At 48.1% G+C, this 17,259-nt stretch overlaps 1 protein-coding gene across 10 annotated transcripts in view; it reads right to left on the bottom strand.

Moving 5' to 3' along the window:
* DUSP22 (dual specificity phosphatase 22) overlaps positions 1-17,259 on the bottom strand; it is an 89,655-nt gene that overhangs the window by 31,649 nt on the left and 40,747 nt on the right. For 2 of the 10 annotated variants that reach the window (XM_040586876.1, XM_040586880.1), the window contains exons 1-2: positions 11,656-11,715; positions 6,371-6,404 (exon numbers count right to left, since the gene is read on the bottom strand). In XM_040586876.1, the coding sequence (XP_040442810.1) occupies positions 6,371-6,404; positions 11,656-11,700 (79 nt within the window). In that variant the 5' untranslated portion in view covers positions 11,701-11,715. Of the gene's footprint in view, positions 1-4,731; positions 4,865-6,055; positions 6,230-6,370; positions 6,405-11,655; positions 11,716-12,355; positions 12,659-12,811; positions 12,888-17,259 lie in introns of those variants that run through there. The other 8 variants (XM_040586882.1, XM_040586881.1, XM_040586884.1 and 5 more) reach the window with 7 other exon arrangements.

Here is a 17,259-nt window from a genome sequence, read left to right as displayed (position 1 = left end):
AAATTCTGTCTGAAACAGAATTAAGGTCTAGCTTCACAGAACCATTAAAATTTCCTAAAAATCTCAGAGTGAGCATTTCAAAGAATAAACTCTAATGTTTGCCAGCAGAGGTCTTCTAATCCACCTGATCTTCAGATTTTTTTAACAGTTTATTAGACAGTCTTGATTTCATAGAGAACACCTAAGCAGGCAAGGGTTTGGAAGCCCAGAAGCCAGCCTAAGTGTCCCTAAAAATCACTGTTTTCTGTTCTCCTAAGGTTAAGGACAAATTTCACAGCCTGCTGCCTGGAACTCAAGGTGTTAATACTTACCCAGTCTCTAATGACCCACAAGGCAAACAGCTTTAAAAGAAGGTATGATCCAAATTAAATGTTGATTGCTTTGAACCAGTCTGTAAGGCCTAATGGAGACAGTAAAACACAAAAGGACTGGAAGATTTCAGTTCTTCAGTTAACCAAGGACTTAGGCTAAAGGAATTTCAACACATTGAAACTACTCAGTAAGACAGTAAGATTTCGGATATTCCTAGGAACAAGCTGGAAGCTGCTATCCCAGACCTACATCCCAGGGTGACCGGCAGGTCCTCAATACATTTAAGAAACAATCATCCAGATCACAAATGTAAAGGAGAAAAAGCTTCCCAGCCAATGACTATTACCTGGATCTAAATTTTAAACAGTTTACAAAGGGGAAATTCCCCTGGCTTCCCTGGCACCTGCCATTAGTCTCTACAGATACCACAGACAAAGCTGAACAGCAGCACAAATTAGGTATCCTGTCACTCAGTCTCATACCATAAATTGCAAAAAAAAAAAATATCAGGGGTTATGTAAAGGACCACCTAAAGCCAGAAGAATGACCATTACCACAGCAATTCTAACTACTTTATTGTAGTGCAGTGCTGTACAGCCACATGCAGGCTCACATTTTGAAGTCACTGTGTGAATCATCCCATTTCCAAATTTTAAAGTGAAAGAAACCTGTCAAAGCCCATCTTGTGCATCCCTAAAGAGTCCCTCAAATGTGGTGCTATTCTTCACAGTAGCTCACCTAACATTGTTTCATATAGTGAAACTCTTCTCAGCTGATGCAGCAGGAAACCCTCCTCACACAAAAGGACAAAATTCACACTGGGGAAGTCTTCCTCTCTCCCTCCCACACTCATATTTAGTTTCTTTTCCCCCAATTTCATTCTACAACCTCTACCTTGACCTCTACTCATATGCAGAGAGCTGCAAACACATAATTGCAAAGAGCTGTAGCAAAGTCATCAAAATGGGACTGCAAGGTGAGGAATAATAAAGGTTTCTCCCTTTGCGGAGTTAGAGAAGAAGAAACAGATGTAGAGTCTTTTCTGTCTCTACTGCTAAGAGCAAAATACAAAAGCACCTTGCCATGAAAAAGGGGAAAAAGCCTTACAGCGATATGGGCCTGATCTGCAACATTTAACTGCAACTCACTCATGAATTTAGAAGATTAAATGTCTCCACAAAATAAATGAGATTAGTTTATTTTCATTTTGTCACCTTTCCTCCCATTAGCAAGCTATCCCAAACTAAAGACATCCTCCCTTCTTCCTCCTCCAAAGCCCACATTCCTGACTTTGGTGTTAGTCTGAAAAGACAGACATGCTCATGTAACCCAGTAAGCTAGTAAGCGTTAAGCTTTCAGTATAAAATTTTATGTTATGTATACAAAAACAAGGTAAGTGCTTAGAGAAGGCAAGTCAGCCCAGCGTGTACAACAGCATTAATCTGCAGATGCATGGAAACTACAGTTTCATCATCATCAGATTTTTTTTTTTTTTTTTTTTTTAAGTAAAGCAACCATTTCTCTGCACTAGTTTCTGTTTTGGAGAGAACTGGAGATAGACACCTAAAGGAGAACCTCCACTCCGGTGGTTCAGAGCACTAAGAGCTATTACTGAGAACAGTTTCACAGCAGGAGAGTTTTGTTCCAGAGTCCGGTGATCCCCGCTTAGACACACGCACGCACAGAAACTAAGCACGCAAACAAAAACTCCACGTCTCCTGCCCCCACTTCACCACTATATTCCAATACATATTTTGTCCCAGCCTCTCAGGACCTTTCCAGGGAGCAAGAAAGGTGGGGAAAAGGGTCCAGGACTCTGTTTAATGAGAGTATTTATAAAACGTCTTTCTTCAAAAGATGAACCTGAAAGAGAATGGTATCTTCACCCTCTCCTGTTCCCAGTACCTGAAATACAGCCCTAGAAAAGGGAACTTTCCCCAAAAAAACGAAGCAGCTGATAACAGGAATTAATTCGATCTAGAAGCACACCAGAACCACTTGGTGGGCACTGTCTTTTTATACACTTAGTAAAGGGAAGGGCAGAAACTTTCCCAAGACTATCCAGCTCATCCACAGCAACGCTGGACTCTTTGGGGGGAATTAAACCTCATATTGTGGCTTTCCCCTTCAAATCAAAAAGCCCCCAAATATTCCATTGGAAAAATTTGAGTCTTCCAAATATGATTACAAGCAAGGAAGGACACAAGCCCTTTCATATTCAAGGTAGAAATACTCTGCAGTCTCTAGTGTTTGCTACTGCCACACCTATCTGCTTGGGACCGAACAAGCGCCCATATAGAACCTCCTATCAGGAGAAATAGCGGGTTTTCTATCTGTGCAGAGAAACAGGCTAAAAAATCCTGTCGTTATTAGTCTCTTAAGGAACAAAGCGCCTGTTTTCATTGTGAGCAGAGGTGCCTTTCAAGGGACATCATGTTTCCAGTACAGAAGACATGTGGGCATGCAATCCCACAATAAATTATTTGTCTTTTGAGAGGATTGAATTTCATCTGTGAGGTACAACTGGAACAAACTACAATCTCCCCCAAACTAGAAGCGGGAAGAAGAGTTAAATTCCTCTCTCCCTCCCCCCTCATTTTTCTCTCTTAGCTCCCCCTCTACCCATTTGCAAAGAAATAACTCCTAAACTTTCACTGAAGAAGCCCGAAAGCTTTGTTTCCTTCTGGGCTTTCAGACCAAACTCAGTCTTGGTATTTTGTATGGACATCTGTGGTTCTTCTTGAATATTTCTGCCCTCTAGCTGTGCAATATCAAACACACTCTCAGGAACACATCACAATTTCAATGTGCTATTGATGAGCAGAATGGTGCTTATAGATCTCATAATAAGCACCGAAACACAGGCTGAGGTCTATGCTATTTCAGAAAGTTTTCCAGAGACATACTGAAGTCCTGCGGACTTAGAGGGATTTCAGCATGTACTTCAGTGCTTTCCATAATCAGGACTACGCACAACTTCCTACCCTACAGACCCTAAGGCGGTTACAAAAGCCTCCCTTGTTCTATGTGCCTAAAGGTTTGTGCAGCAGCAGACAAACCGCAAGTAGGAAGCTCAATTCCCATTTCTGCTGCAGATTTATTTCACAAGTTTTTCTTGGGCCTTGGTTTATCTCCCAGTCAAACGCAGAACAGTTTGCACTTTCTCTGTCCTGGATTGCTTTTAAGTTGATTAGGTCTAAAAAAGACAGGAAGAAACCCTATACATAAATAGAAATATCGCTGAATATTGAATAATAATTTCCCTATCAGAAAAATCGCTGAATGCCTTCTCCAGACCACCTCCTTTCAGGATTAGTGTTTAACATCTTTAACATACTGCTTTTTCACTCAGCACAAAGGCACCCATCTCCAGCAGCTGTGCCCCCTCCCAGCCCACCAGTGTCCCCACAGGTCTGCCATGCAGCAAGGCGCCCGGAGTGTGTGCAGAATGGTCCTTGACCTAGCTATGGAAATCCTGCCCAGGCTCCCTGAAGTCACTGGAGAACAGAGGGAGGCTATCCTCCGGAGGGCAGATCAGAGCGATTCAGAGACTCCCCTGGCTCACCTGGAAAAGCTCCCTCCTCCACTCCTTGCATGAGACCCGGTGGGTGCCACAGAGCCTCAGCCCTGTGTCCGGGCAAGATGCACAATGCCAGGGATTCAGGGTTACTCTCCTAACTGACAAGATGCAGCTGTATTCAGTCCAAGCTATCAGTCTCAAGCTGAAGAAATAGGAGACTGCTCAAAAGTGCATTACAGGAAATAATTTTGTAAACCCATTTTAAAAGTATCGAGACATTTCAGCTGCCCAAGTCAGGATACTCTAACCAATCCCAACTGCACACACTGCTAAGTATTTCTCAGTCAACGATCCCCTTTACAGAAGCCTCAAAATTCATTAGTTGCTTTCTGAAAAAGGGCCACAAATCAGAACATGCCCCAAAAACATGGTAATCGAACTCCTCCAGAAAAACACGCGGGTGATTAACCGACAGCCTGTTCCTAAATGGGATGACTTCACTGCCCAGAGAGCTTGTTGCAATTGCTCTTAAGCAGCAAGGCAGTAGGGAGTTTGAGGGGCAGGGCATGCAGAAAGAGAATTTAAGTTTCCTTTAGTTTTAGTGAAGTACTGTAACACTGATATTCTCTCTTCCTCTCCAGGTACATTAGCTAATTTGAGATTATGACAGACACTCACGATAGTAGAACATAATGATTAAGTGCAACTTAAGCAAAGGTCACAACAATAAACAAACACTTTGTGTTTTTCATCAATTAAAAAAAAAAAAAAGAGACTCCATAACACAAACACTGAAATTAGAGCCAACCCATCCTTATTCTCTTTCACAGAGGTAGCTGAAGCATTTCAGCCTTTGCTTTTTCCATCTAGCCTTCAGAAACACTGCCCAGTCACACCACCTTCACGTGCATGCCTCGATGCTGTAAGTGTCCTGCCAAGCCATTTAAGGACCATCTGCAAGGAGCACAGCTGAGTGGCCGGAGCAGCAAGAGCAAGAGGGTCGCAGGCCCTGGCAGGCATCAGCAGGGATGCTGACTCACTCCGCAACCTTGGCCAACTCCCCTCAGCTGGTCAAACTGTTTATCAGCTGAAAACAGAAGTGCACCAAGAAATAGCTTTGGCTGAGTTTCGCTCTCCTGAGTGGGCTGTCACGGGCTTACCAGCAGGACGGCCACAGTGAGAGGGCCGGATTGAGAGCCACGTTCCCTGGGCCCACCCTGCCAGGCAGCTTGAAACCTAAAGGACTCCACTCTCAATCATCTTCCCATTCTACTCGTCTCCTAAATTACTTGACAGGAAAAAAGAAAAAGCATCAAAAAGAGGAAGCAACATGGCTGTGACCAAGTTAGTTTTGTCACTGGACCATACAGTGCTTGCTTTCTTTATTATCGTTTCATTACCTACTTCCACCAGTACAAATGCATCTCATTTTCCTTACCATGGCACAATTAACTCCCTTACACCCTAGCCGTTGTACTATGTTTGCATCCCAGTGTGGCAAAAGGCAGCTTTTAACATCACACCTATCTCCAAGCTGCCTCTCAAGGCGACTGGCTCCACCTCCCAAGGGGCAGCAAGCACCGGGCAAACAACATGTGTCAGCAGGTCCACAGGCAGGTAAATCAGCCAAAATCCACTGAATTCACAGGTTTGGGGACGGGGGACGGGGCAGGAAAGGAAGGGTGGATGTGAGGCAGAGAGGAGGTGCAGCACAATCTAAACCCAATGCAGACACCGTCCAGCCTTAACAGACCAGAAAGAACAGGACATCACAGCAGCCCCTATGAGTCCTGCTTTGCTGTTGTACCAAAGCATAGGAAATACAGGCTCTAGACGTATCAAAATGACTGTACTGGTACAACTGGTTTACTTCCAAGTAGGGACAGTCAGCTGGAACTGCTACTAACAGAGTGCTTTTGAGAACAGGTTATTTATTTGAATGTCTACATACAAGTTTCCTGTGTTTTCTAAATATGGTTCTCTCTTTCTGTACACAAGTAGTAAACCTCATGCAAAAAGGAAAAATGGTCCAGAGAACCTTACATCCGCGACATGGACAGTGCGAGTATCAGTGGTCAGACAGCAACCTGCAGACCTATCAGTCTCACAAGCAGTGATAACAGAACTCTTTAGCAGTTGTTATAAATAACCAAAATAATGTAAGCAACAAGCAGGAGGCATACTAAGCCTTTACTTATAAGGAGGGCTTGAAATAAGCCTTACAAAGAATCTGTCTGGCACGCGGGCTCGCCTGCCAAGCACAGGAATCGTTTAAGGCAGGCCAATGTTTAGGAATTCCAGCTGAAGTATGCTCCGAGGAGACGGCATTCATTTTTCTTTTCTTAAAGTACTTGCAGCACAGCACATGGACGAGAGTACAAACAAGTTCTTCTTCAAGTGCTACCAGGTGAATCCAGAAATGAAGCAAGATGGGGTTAAAGAAACTGCAGAGATGTCAGAGAATTCCGTAGGCCTGTGAAACACCACCGTAAGACCCCTGCTAAGTAATCCTATAGATAATGATAAAACTAATCTTACCTTTAAAGTTGCCAATGAACAAGCCAGGCAGAATCTGTGAGAAAGAAATATAGTATCATATATAGATATCTTGTGGTAAGACAATTTGACAAAGTTCAATTTGCATACAGGATGGAACATACTACTTTAGCAGACTAATGTCAAATGCAATCTAAAAAGCGCTGACAACACTTTGTGTGCCTCTTTGCAACCTTCCCAACTACACAGCTCTAGGCACACCGTGCTTTGAGAGCATCCACTGACAGCCGGGGGCTGTGAATCATGCAGACTCACATAACGGAGGCTCTCCAAGGCCAGCCAAAGTGGTTTACAAACACAAAGTGGGCCTCACAACACATGCCTCCCCCTGCCCCCCCGCAGCAGGATAAGAGTTACCCTCCTTTAACTAATGATGAAACTTCATACAGGAAAGGTGATTTGCCTAAAGTTGCTAAGCAAGCTGGACAAAGCATTACAAAATTACATCCTTCAGGTCTTTTGAAGTGCAAAACCATGCAAGTCAGGGCTGCAGCACAGTGGGGCTCCTCCACAGAGGAAATCGCTGCATGTAACAGGCCGTGTATTCACGTAGAAAGAGAACTGATGAAAGTTCACCAGTTGCATGTTTCTCTCCCAGATCTACCCACCCACCCCAACACTCCCAGAAGCCTGCACAGGTCTCAGTTACAGGACTTTCTTTAACTGGGGAGTTTCAAGGTCAGCCTGAGGACACATGCATGCACGGACACAGGGGCAGGTGACACCACAGTGCTACCCCTCCCACCCTCTCATAACCCTCCCGACTTGGGAACAGCAGTAAGGACAGGAAAAAACCCCAGGCACACTGAACACACGTTTTCTGGCCAAGAATTTTGTTCTCTGCCACCTGAAGTCTCTGACCCACACCCACATCCTTTGAAGAGACCAGAATGGTGGTGGTGAAACCCTACGATCCATTTTTTCTTCAGTGCATGCAGAGCATACCACCAACACAGATATGTCAGCGCTGACTTCCTAAAGCCTTAGCAACACCCAAGTGTCACCACAACAGCAGCAACAGTCTCTGGGGCACAGCTATTTAAAGGGAAAGCTCCACCCATTTTGCTCAGCCCGGCACCCGCGAAGTTCCGAAAGTCATGAAGGACTTTTCATCGGGGATTATCGCCCCAGCACATTTCACTGCAGCCTTCCTGCTGAAAGGCGACCCAGCTTACCACCGAAAGGTTAGCAGGCCGACAGAAGGGCCTGCAAAATAGCTTCTGACCTGCCTTCACTCCAGGGCTTTCATCCGATAAAAGCATCACATTCACTGTCGTTTACCTACCCGCGCAGAAAACAGAAAGGCTGCAGCACTTCTCACACTGCCTGCAGCTTTGGTTCGTGCAAACATTCCTCCCCTCTCAACTTAGCTGGGTGATTTCTCTCTCCCTGCCGAGTCATACCAGCTCTAACCACAGGGCTCAATTCTGCCACCGATACTGAAAGATCACTTCTCTGGGAGCCTTGCTGTACCCTCAACTGCTTACCAACCATGGGCTGCTTGACAACACCAGCTAGACAAGAAGATGGTTCTTTAGTCTGGTACCAACGGGCACCTTAAGTTTTGCACAGATCAGCTCAGACAGCTTGCTCTCCTTTCCTTCCCTCTTCATACATACAAATTTGACATTCCTACGAAGACAGCAAAAATCAGCAGGATAGTTTCCAATGCCAGGGTATCAAGTCAAGAAAAGAACCCCGACAATGGAATCTTGCACTCCCTTTCCACATGTGCAAGATTCATGGTTTCATGGACTGATTATTTTAAGCACACTTGATGACTCTCCTAGAAGTGCAGCTCAAAGGCCACCATCCCAGGCTAGGAATCAGAAGCTTGTAGCTGCTGCTCCAGAAAGTGGAGTAACCAACAGCCGTTGCTAAGGGCCAAATTCTGCAAACAAAAAACATGCTCGGAAGCTAAAGAGAATCAAGTTATTAACTAATTTCACCAACCAGATCACCCCAACTTAAGCTTAAAAAAAATGAAAAAATGAAAAAAGCCTTCCTGGTATTTTTAAATAGCTGTCTGGTATTTCCTATCTGCCACACAAATCTCAAACCACACTACCACTGCTGCAGACTATAGCATTTTAGACTCCAGGACATTATTTCTGCATCAAATACATGCTCCCAAGAGAGGATAAAAATATTAAATTCCAGTCACAGTCATTAAGGTTAGACATTATAAATTAAAGATACCAAGAAACATGGGGGGTTGCAAAAATGAAGCTTCTTAGATGGCTGTCAGCAAAGGAGGAAAAATCCAGAAGTTTGCATTTGTGCATCATGAAGCAACATTGTTTGCTAGGTAGGAAATTAGGACACTGCAACCAAGGACAGATGTTACCCCTGTTGTCCTAGTCATTCTAGAAGCAAGAAACATTACTATGGGTGAAAGCTACCTGGAAAGAAGTGAATCTTCGTGCCATGCTGACTAATACTTCGGCACTACACTATGGCTGGGAACTTTCAGCTGTGTCATCTCACACTGCCTTCAGTAACTGCAACTCTGGGCCGCACAAAATGAAGACCGATGGCTGCAAGGGGCGTGTGAGAGAGAAGGGGTGGGAGTCAGAAGAGAAGAAAAATAAGGTGGTTGTTTTTGTGAACTTTTCAACCACTGCTTTATGAATAAAAACAGTAGCCTCTTTATATCATCCGAAACATTGAGAAAATGACCACAGACTAAAATACAGATGTAGAAGAACGCACAACCAAGAGATAAAGGCATCAACACCTGTCTTGGTTCATACCTCGCATGAGAGCGGTTCACATTCTCCACCTTGCGCAATGGTGGAGCCCTGCAATGGACAACAGTAGCTCCAGATGCCAATGCTTCTCATCAGACCTCTCTGACAATACACCTTTCTGGAAAATGGATTTGAGAGCTACTTTGCTGCTCTTTCCTACATGTGCACATGCTTACGATAAAGGTAACTCCTTGCCCAATGCCGTTTCTAGCTGTGCCAGCACTGATGGGTGCCCCAGAGAAGTTCATCGGGCTTTCTGCTGAGTCAGACAGGTGCTGTAGAAGGAGTAGACAAGCTCATCTTCTCCAGTGGTGCAGGAGAGTGGCACAGGTCAAGGAACGCTGACATGAACTGACACAGCTTTGCTGGCTTCAGTAGAACTGTTTGCATCAGCTCAAACTTTTCACACTGATTTACATTTCTTAAGAATCAACTCCTGCAACAAACAGGACTTATCTGCCCTTTTTGTAGAGATAACACTCAACCCTTTTTCGGAAGGGTCTGCGTGAATAATGAGCAGTTAACTGTAACAGGATGAAAGTGAACTAAAACCCAGGAAAAGCTCTTCACTAAGCAGATTTTATTATCTGTGAATAGGATACAAGTACTACAATCTCTCATCACCAGCTCAGCCACTAGACTTCAGCTCCTCGAAAACATCTTTGTCATTTTCAACTACAGACTTCAACTTGAACCTTGAGTACAAGTCAAAGTTAGACATTAAGGCTGAAGACAAATTAGGCCACCCAGACAGCATCTTAAGTCAGATCCCATTACTCAATCTGTACTAAAAGATGTAAAAAACAAAAAAAAAAGTGTAAAGCACTGAAAATTACCAGTAGTGTTGATGCACACTCACTAGCCAATTCTTTTCTGAGCAGAATAAGAAGGGTATTTCTGAACAACTGCTTTCAGTTTAATTTGAGATAAGTCAGGAGGCTTGGGCAGGCTTAAGGAAAAAAACACCTAAGAACAGCTAATTTTACAGGGAAAACCAGCAAAAGAAAAACCCTACCTAAAAAGAATGCCAGGACTCCAGCCCCTGACCAGCACTAATGGTCACGTAACATCAGGTGCGATTGCTATTTGCTCCAAAATACATCAATATCATGTGACAGAAAAATAGGAGGGGACGATGCCACCGTGAAAGGCTCAGCATCCAAGAGCAGCCACAGCAGCTGTAGCAGTCTCTGGAGCTTTTCCTTACCATACCCATTACAGGTCACCACTAATCCTCTTCCCCTGGCGTCAGTACAAAGAGATTCCCTAAATGAAATAATCCACCATCGGATAAACTGCTTATTTTCTCCTACCATCTGCATATAGCTCCACCACAAAAAGCACACTTCAGTTGGAAACTAAGGCAATTTGTATCAATAGACTACACAAAATCTCAAGCAAATACCCCCTCAACATCGGTGCTGATGAACCCACGCCTCCCCTCGCCCCTCCGGCGTTCGCTGACTCACAAGATCAAAAGGAACAGATGATCCAGGGGCACATTCTGAAGGTGGCAAGTACCAGACCTACACGCAGGACCCCTACAAAAATAAACCCTGATGGCCAGTACCCAATGTGGTTGTAGCCTCCCTTAAAGGAACCAGCTCCTCCTGAAGTGTACATTTCATCCTCTTGGATACAGCCATAAGGAGGGAAGAGAAAAATCATAGTGCTATGCTTGTCCTGAAAGCTCTGGCTGGTACGTGTTGGGGCACCGCTTGGCAGAATTAAAACGACCAAACTGCCAAAAGTCACAGACTGCCAATTCTTGTCCACACGGTACCACAGCAAGATATAATGCAGACAAGGAATGTTAAGCTTCAAAAGATTGAGAACTTTTCTTTCTGCTCGCCTCCCAGACTGCAACCTTAACATCCCATATCCTGTCCCTCTAAATGTTTTGATAATTACAAACATTCCCAGAAAAATACTACAAACATTGGAGAAGTCTAAAAGAAGTCTCTCCAGCTGTGTTTCTTCCTAACTGGCCACTCCTAGAAGGTACCTCCAAGGAATAGCTACATATCACATTATTCCCAGACTTTGAAACCAAAAATGGAGAGAAGGACGGCAGGAGGTTCTCCCTCCTACCCGCTAACTCGGTCAGACCAACAGGCGGGCCAGGCCTTTCCACTGCCTGAAGTTTCTATTTCAATGTCTCTGTCCACAGGATGAAAAGGCTTCGCCTCCCAGCCGGCACACTAACGCTCTGGGCCTCAACCAGTCCGGCTTCCAGGGGCGAGGAAGGCCGGCACGGGCAACCTGCGAGCAGCTATTTCCAGCTCTTCTCCTCCGCTTTGGTGGAGGCCACGCTCACAGCAAGGCTACTACCCAGGTCCTCAAAGCAGGATGTCAGAAGAGATGACTCAACTCCTGTTCCTCGTAGTAAGCTATATTTAAAAGGCTAGTTACCACCACACTTTCAAACCTGGGTTTAAAAGAGAGGTGGAGATACTGAGAAAAATCACAGCTGTCCCTCGATAACCACCACGCCGTGCCAGGGGAACCGGCACTCACAATGAGCCCCCACCGCCAAGACAGCCAACACCCTCCGCAAAACATTGCCCCCTCGCCGAGCGCCGTCCCGTCCCACGGCACCAACCGCCTGTGCCTTCGGAGCTCGCAGCCCCCGAGGGGGCGCGGGCAGCCCCCGCCCTGCTCCTGGGAGGGGGAAGCGAGCGGTGGGGCAGTTCAACGGCTCGACCCGCCGGGCCCCCCCGGCTGCCAGCCCGGCGCTGCCCCGGGCCGCCCGCAGCGGGGGGCGCAGGCGAGGAGGGCGGCGGGGCCGGCCCGGCGCCGCGGCTGGCTGAGGCACGGCGCCGGGGGGGCACGGCGGCCGTTAGCGACCGTTGGGGGCTCGCTTCGCCCGGGGAGGGGAAGCCCGGGCGAGCATCACCGAAACCTGCCCCCCCCCGCCCCCCGCAACCACCGTGCTGCGGCTGGGAAGGAGGCGCGCCCCGAGGGAGCGGCGCAGCCACGGCGCCCTTCCCTCCCCCCGCGCCCCGAGGCGGGGGACCCCCGAGGTCGCAGGAGAAGCCCCTCCTGCCCGGCCTTTGTTCCTCGGGCGGGCGCCCGCAGACCTGCCCCGCAGCCCGGGGCCGAGACAAAGGACGGGGCGCCGCGGCAGCCGGCGGGGAGGGACCGCCACCCGCGGGGACCGCTGCGCCTCGCCCGCGCACATGCACTCCCGCACGGGAACAACGACGCGCGGCGTTACCTTGTTCATGCCATTCCCCATGGCTTAAGCGACCCGCACGCCGGCGCCGCGGGAGGCGCCGTGGGCTAGCGAGCTGCCGGCGGCGGGTCGGCGTGCATGGGACAGTGCTTGCCGGGGGTGACTGGGGACCAGCTAATTGTTAATTAAGGACGGCCGCGGCTCGCCGCTGGTGGGAAGGGTGAGGCGCATCTCCCCCCGCCCTGGCCGGGGCTTTCTCCTGGCTGCCGGGCGGCTGGGGGCGGGTTTCCGCTCGGCCGCCCCCGGGAGCGGCGAGTCGCGGGGCCGCGCCACCAGGAACTGCCGCCCGCCGCCGCCCCCACGTGCGGTCACGGCCCCGCCGCGCCGGCCGCGGGCCGCCCTGGGGCCTGTAGTCCGCGCCGCCGCGCCGCCCCCGCCGCCGCGCGCCCGCCGGAACTACGCGTCCCAGCGCCCCCCGCGCCGCCGACCTGCCCCCACCTGCCGCGGCCGCCGGCACCCGGCGAGCGCCCGGCGCGGCCCGGCCTCGCCCCATTCCTGAGGGGATGAGTAAGCGCCGGCGGCCGCAGCGTTCGGCGCGGTGGGCGGTACGGCGCGGCCGGCCGGCGCGCTGCGGGCGGTGCTGCCTGCCTCTGCGCTCCCGCACCCAGCGTGTTGCGGCCGCAGGGGCCTGGCGGGAGGCGCCCGGGCCGCCGCTGCAGCCCCCCGCTCGCCAGCCCGCGCCTCACAGCGGGCCGGGCCCGGGCCCAGGCGGGAGCCGTGGCGCAGCGAGAGGCCCGGGCTGCGCGGGGCGGCGCCGAGCCACCTGTCCCAGCCACCTGTGCCCCGGCCCGCTGAGCCCCAACCCACCAAGGACACTCGTGTCCTTAACGGGGACAAACGAAAGGAGAAAGCAAGTAGCCTGAAACAAGCGTGGCAGAATGGCGCTGCGGAGGTGGGAAGGGGCCTCCGGAGGCCATCTGGTCCCCTCCTCGGGCAGGGGGAGATGCTCCTGGCAGGCCAGGCGCGGCTGCGGCGCCCTGCTCTGTCCTCCCCAGCCCGTGCTTTGCTCCCTGGCGCACAGAGAAATGCAGCTAAAGGCAGGGTACAGCCATAGCCCGGTGGCCACAGGGGTTTGTTTTGAGGAGGTGTGGCGATGGGGGAGTTGGTGCTCAGTGGAGGAAATTTACTCCGAAACACTAATGTGATAGGGAATACAGCACAGGCCTAAGGGAAACACACAGGTTAAATATGCAGGGACAGGATATTGCTATGGAAGATCTCTTTGCTAACCATTAACATTAACAAGCACAGTAACCACCCAAAACAAGTGAAATCCTTAGTGGTTCAAATGCAAAACCATGAAGGACACTGCTGTGGAGCTGCCATCATGTTCCCTATGCATTCATAGATGCATCAGTGTGGAATGCATATAAAAGGTAATGTCCAGATGTCATTTGTTGGGCACGCTTCGGTAGGACTGGGAAAGTCAGGGGCATCTGCAGCGCAACATAGGCAGTGGAAGGGGGAAAGACGGAGAACAGGGTAAAGCTGACAGGCAGCAAAGCCAGACATGTAATACTTGATGGATTAACTCTGAAATGATGGACAGATGAGTGACAGGGGACTCCTGCATAGACGCAGCAGTTGCCAGTACAAGCAAACTCTAAGGGAATGATTTCACAACCTTCAACTGCAATCAAATGTCAGCTGTTGCCAAAAAGGTGGTTGCACATCCAACCTACCCTCAGCAGTACCTCTGTGCCCCCTCCCTCAGGCAACCCCCAACAACTCTCTGACCCAACCAACCTTGTTCAGAGAACAAACCCCACAGAAAGCTGGGGGGTGACAGCCTCGTCCCCATGAGGTTAGACCAGTGCACAGAGCCAGGGAGCAGGACCAGCTGCTTCAGCAGTGGCTTGTCATCAGATTGCTACCTCTTCAAAAATGGTGCTGTTCCCATAGAAGCCAATGACATGCTTGAAAGCCAAGAGAAGTTAAGCCATAGGTTTAACTACCTAGAAAGCTGGAAAACTCTTGCTGCCTTGAAACAGCCATGTCATCACCACAGATGCTTAAATTTCAGGGGAAGGGAACACGCCCGGGAGCAGCGCTGCTGGAGCAGGGCAGCCCAGGGCAGCTGAGGCAGGACAAGCTCCTGGGCAGTCTGCAGCTGGCAGGCAGTTTGATGCCAGCTTCCATGACAGTGGTGTGTCGAGTGACAGGGTGCTAGCAAGAGGTTTGCTGAGTAATGTTATCCTGGGGTCGTAAGAGGAAGCAAGCAGCATGGACTGCTGAGGCTAGGCCACCTCTGCTCTACCTGAACTGGGTGGCCCTGGGAGCACTGTTGAGCTACACCTCAACGCAGGTTAGGGGAGGCTCAGTGTGAGCTGGCCCCTGCTGCTTTCCGTATACCTGGGTCTCCCACATGGAACTGTGACAGCAGGGCAGGAGGAAGCCACCACATGCTTCAACCTGGATCGTTTGGGATTAGGACCTTGGCCTCACCTCATGACCCCACCACCCCCAGCCTCTTGGACCTAGCACTACGCCTGGCCCTGCCTCAGCTCACCTCACAGCAGAACAGGGAGACACCGATTATGCTTTTGAACCATTCCTGAAGCTCTCCTTCCCTGAGGCTCCACCGAGTTAGGAGGCTGTAGCATGTCATTATCAGCCTCAAAAACATCCGAGTGGCCTCTCTAAGGCCAGGAAGGATAGCCATCTGACTTAATGTACTGCACTTCTCCCTGCCCCCTCAGTACTGCTGAAAAGCGTTGCAGTGAGCTTTATCACAGATACTGGATTTAATATTTCATTGGCAAAGCTCTCCAGAATGTAATTTATTCTCATGCCGTGCAAAATATGACTGAGGTCCAAACAGTATGAATCACAGCTTGCCATAATAACTACTAAACACATTGTGCCCCCAAAGCGAAAGAATTTCTTGTCAGCAACTCTGGCAAGTAGTTTCTTTTTGTGAGACAAAAGGATAAACAATAAATAATATCCCTGATAACTGCAGGGATCTGTGTTGTGCTAAGAGGTCTATCGTAACTGGAAGGCTTTGCAGTCAATATGCTGGAAGCCTGGGCTTATCAATTCACTTCCCCATAACTCAGTTTCTCCATCTGTAAAATGTAAATAACAATATTTCTTACCTTTGCAAAAAGCCCTGAAAAGTACTGTGCATGGGCAAATTGTGTGAAATTGTTATGTTATATTAGGCAATACAGGTGGAACACAAATATATCTTTGTATCTGACATTTTTCTGAATGGGAAGCATCATACATTCCCATTCTTCTGAATGGAAAGTGTGATTCTCTGTTTCGTTTTCAAGTTTCTTGACTCCCTTCAGGATGCCTACTTCAGCCTGCAGTGCTTTCCCTTATTAGAATTTTATTGCATGCATGCAGCTTTTTACAGTGAAAGCAAAAATTAGAGTGGGAGGGTGTGACATACCAAGATTAAAAAGCAGGGGGAGGAAATCCACTTCTCTCTAAAACATTTACCATGATGTATAGTATATATCCTTTTCCTCTCCACAGGTCTGGAAGGGGAATTCTGATACTGTTGCCAGACCTGGCTCTCTTGCCAGTTATTCCAAAACCAGATTGTTTTAGTTTTTCAGCTGTTGTTTAATAAACTACCACATAATGCATTTACGGAGGCAGGTCTTCAGCAAGCCTAAATCATCATAAAGTGTTTATTTATTGTCATTTCTCAAGATCTTATTCCTTGTGCTTAGTATCTGCACTGGTTTTAATATTTTGAAAGTCCATTTCAAAAAGCAAGCTATCCTGAAATAACTGGGCTGAATAAATTGACACAGAAAATAAGAGCAAAAAGCTCTTGCTGAATCTCATAGTATTCAGTATCCCTGAAAAGAGATCACTTTAGCATGGCCTGTAATCCTACAAATCCGGGGATTTTTTTACTTCTTTACGATGTGAGGATGACAAATTGAGTAATCCCCACTTCTTGGCTTTGCACATAAATGTATCTGGCAATGCCAAGTCTTGCGCAGCAGCGAGCATCTAGGCAATTGCCTGAAAACTAACAACCAACCAAACTGATACTGAAACTGAATCTTCTTAAAAATTAGACAAAACTTCTGCTTTGACAGTACATTGACCTTACTGTGTTAAAAGTAAGTAAATAAGTACACTCTACTTCTTATCTTCTGATCTTACTTTCTGTAAACCCTGAGCTCACATTCAGCCATAGGCAGAAGGCATGTCGGCTATCCATGTTCTGTCAGGAACTGATAAGACCTGGGCTGGGTTCCCTTGAAGAGGCGTCACAACTTAGTTCTCAGAGGTGGCAAGAAGGGAGATAAAAAGGATGATTGCTCAGAAATAGCCAGCGGAATGGTTTTCCTCTGAAACAGAGCAATTTGACAAAAAGCAACTGTTTCACCAGAAATAAATAACGAAGCCTTAAAATTCATAACTAGCACTGGGCTTGTTTTCTAGCTGTGCTGAGAGGGAGGTCAATGGAATTGAAAGAGCTTGGAGGACTCATTGACCTTTCTTTTAATATTTCTACTTGGTATTGAACATTGCTAAAGCATTTCAAAGCTTGTTTTCTGGATAAAAGAGATAGCACCCCGATTTACTGCCGTGTATCCACAGAACAGCATTCATTCATCATTTGATAAACTGATTGTCTTAAGGCCAAATTTGGCTTTCGTTATGTCACACTGAGTCTGCAGTAACTTCATCAAAATCAGTGATGTTGCAGCAAGCTTTAAGTCTTGAAACTGAAGGGAGTCACCGCTGTGGTTTACTGCAGCAAAAATCAGCTTTCGAGAAGCTGCTCTCAACAGGCAGAGTAGCTGCAAGACCATCATCTCCTGCCTCGTACTCCTCTCGCTTCCCCTTCCATTAACGGATATTATCAACAGAATATGGAGTATGCCAGGATGAAAGGGCTGAGCCAGCAGATG

Source organism: Falco naumanni, chromosome 3 (assembly GCF_017639655.2).
Source record: "Falco naumanni isolate bFalNau1 chromosome 3, bFalNau1.pat, whole genome shotgun sequence".
NCBI classification, from domain to species: Eukaryota; Metazoa; Chordata; class Aves; order Falconiformes; family Falconidae; genus Falco; species Falco naumanni.
The sequence above is the reverse complement of the archived record's forward strand: the minus strand, read 5'-3'. Positions and strand labels throughout refer to the sequence as shown.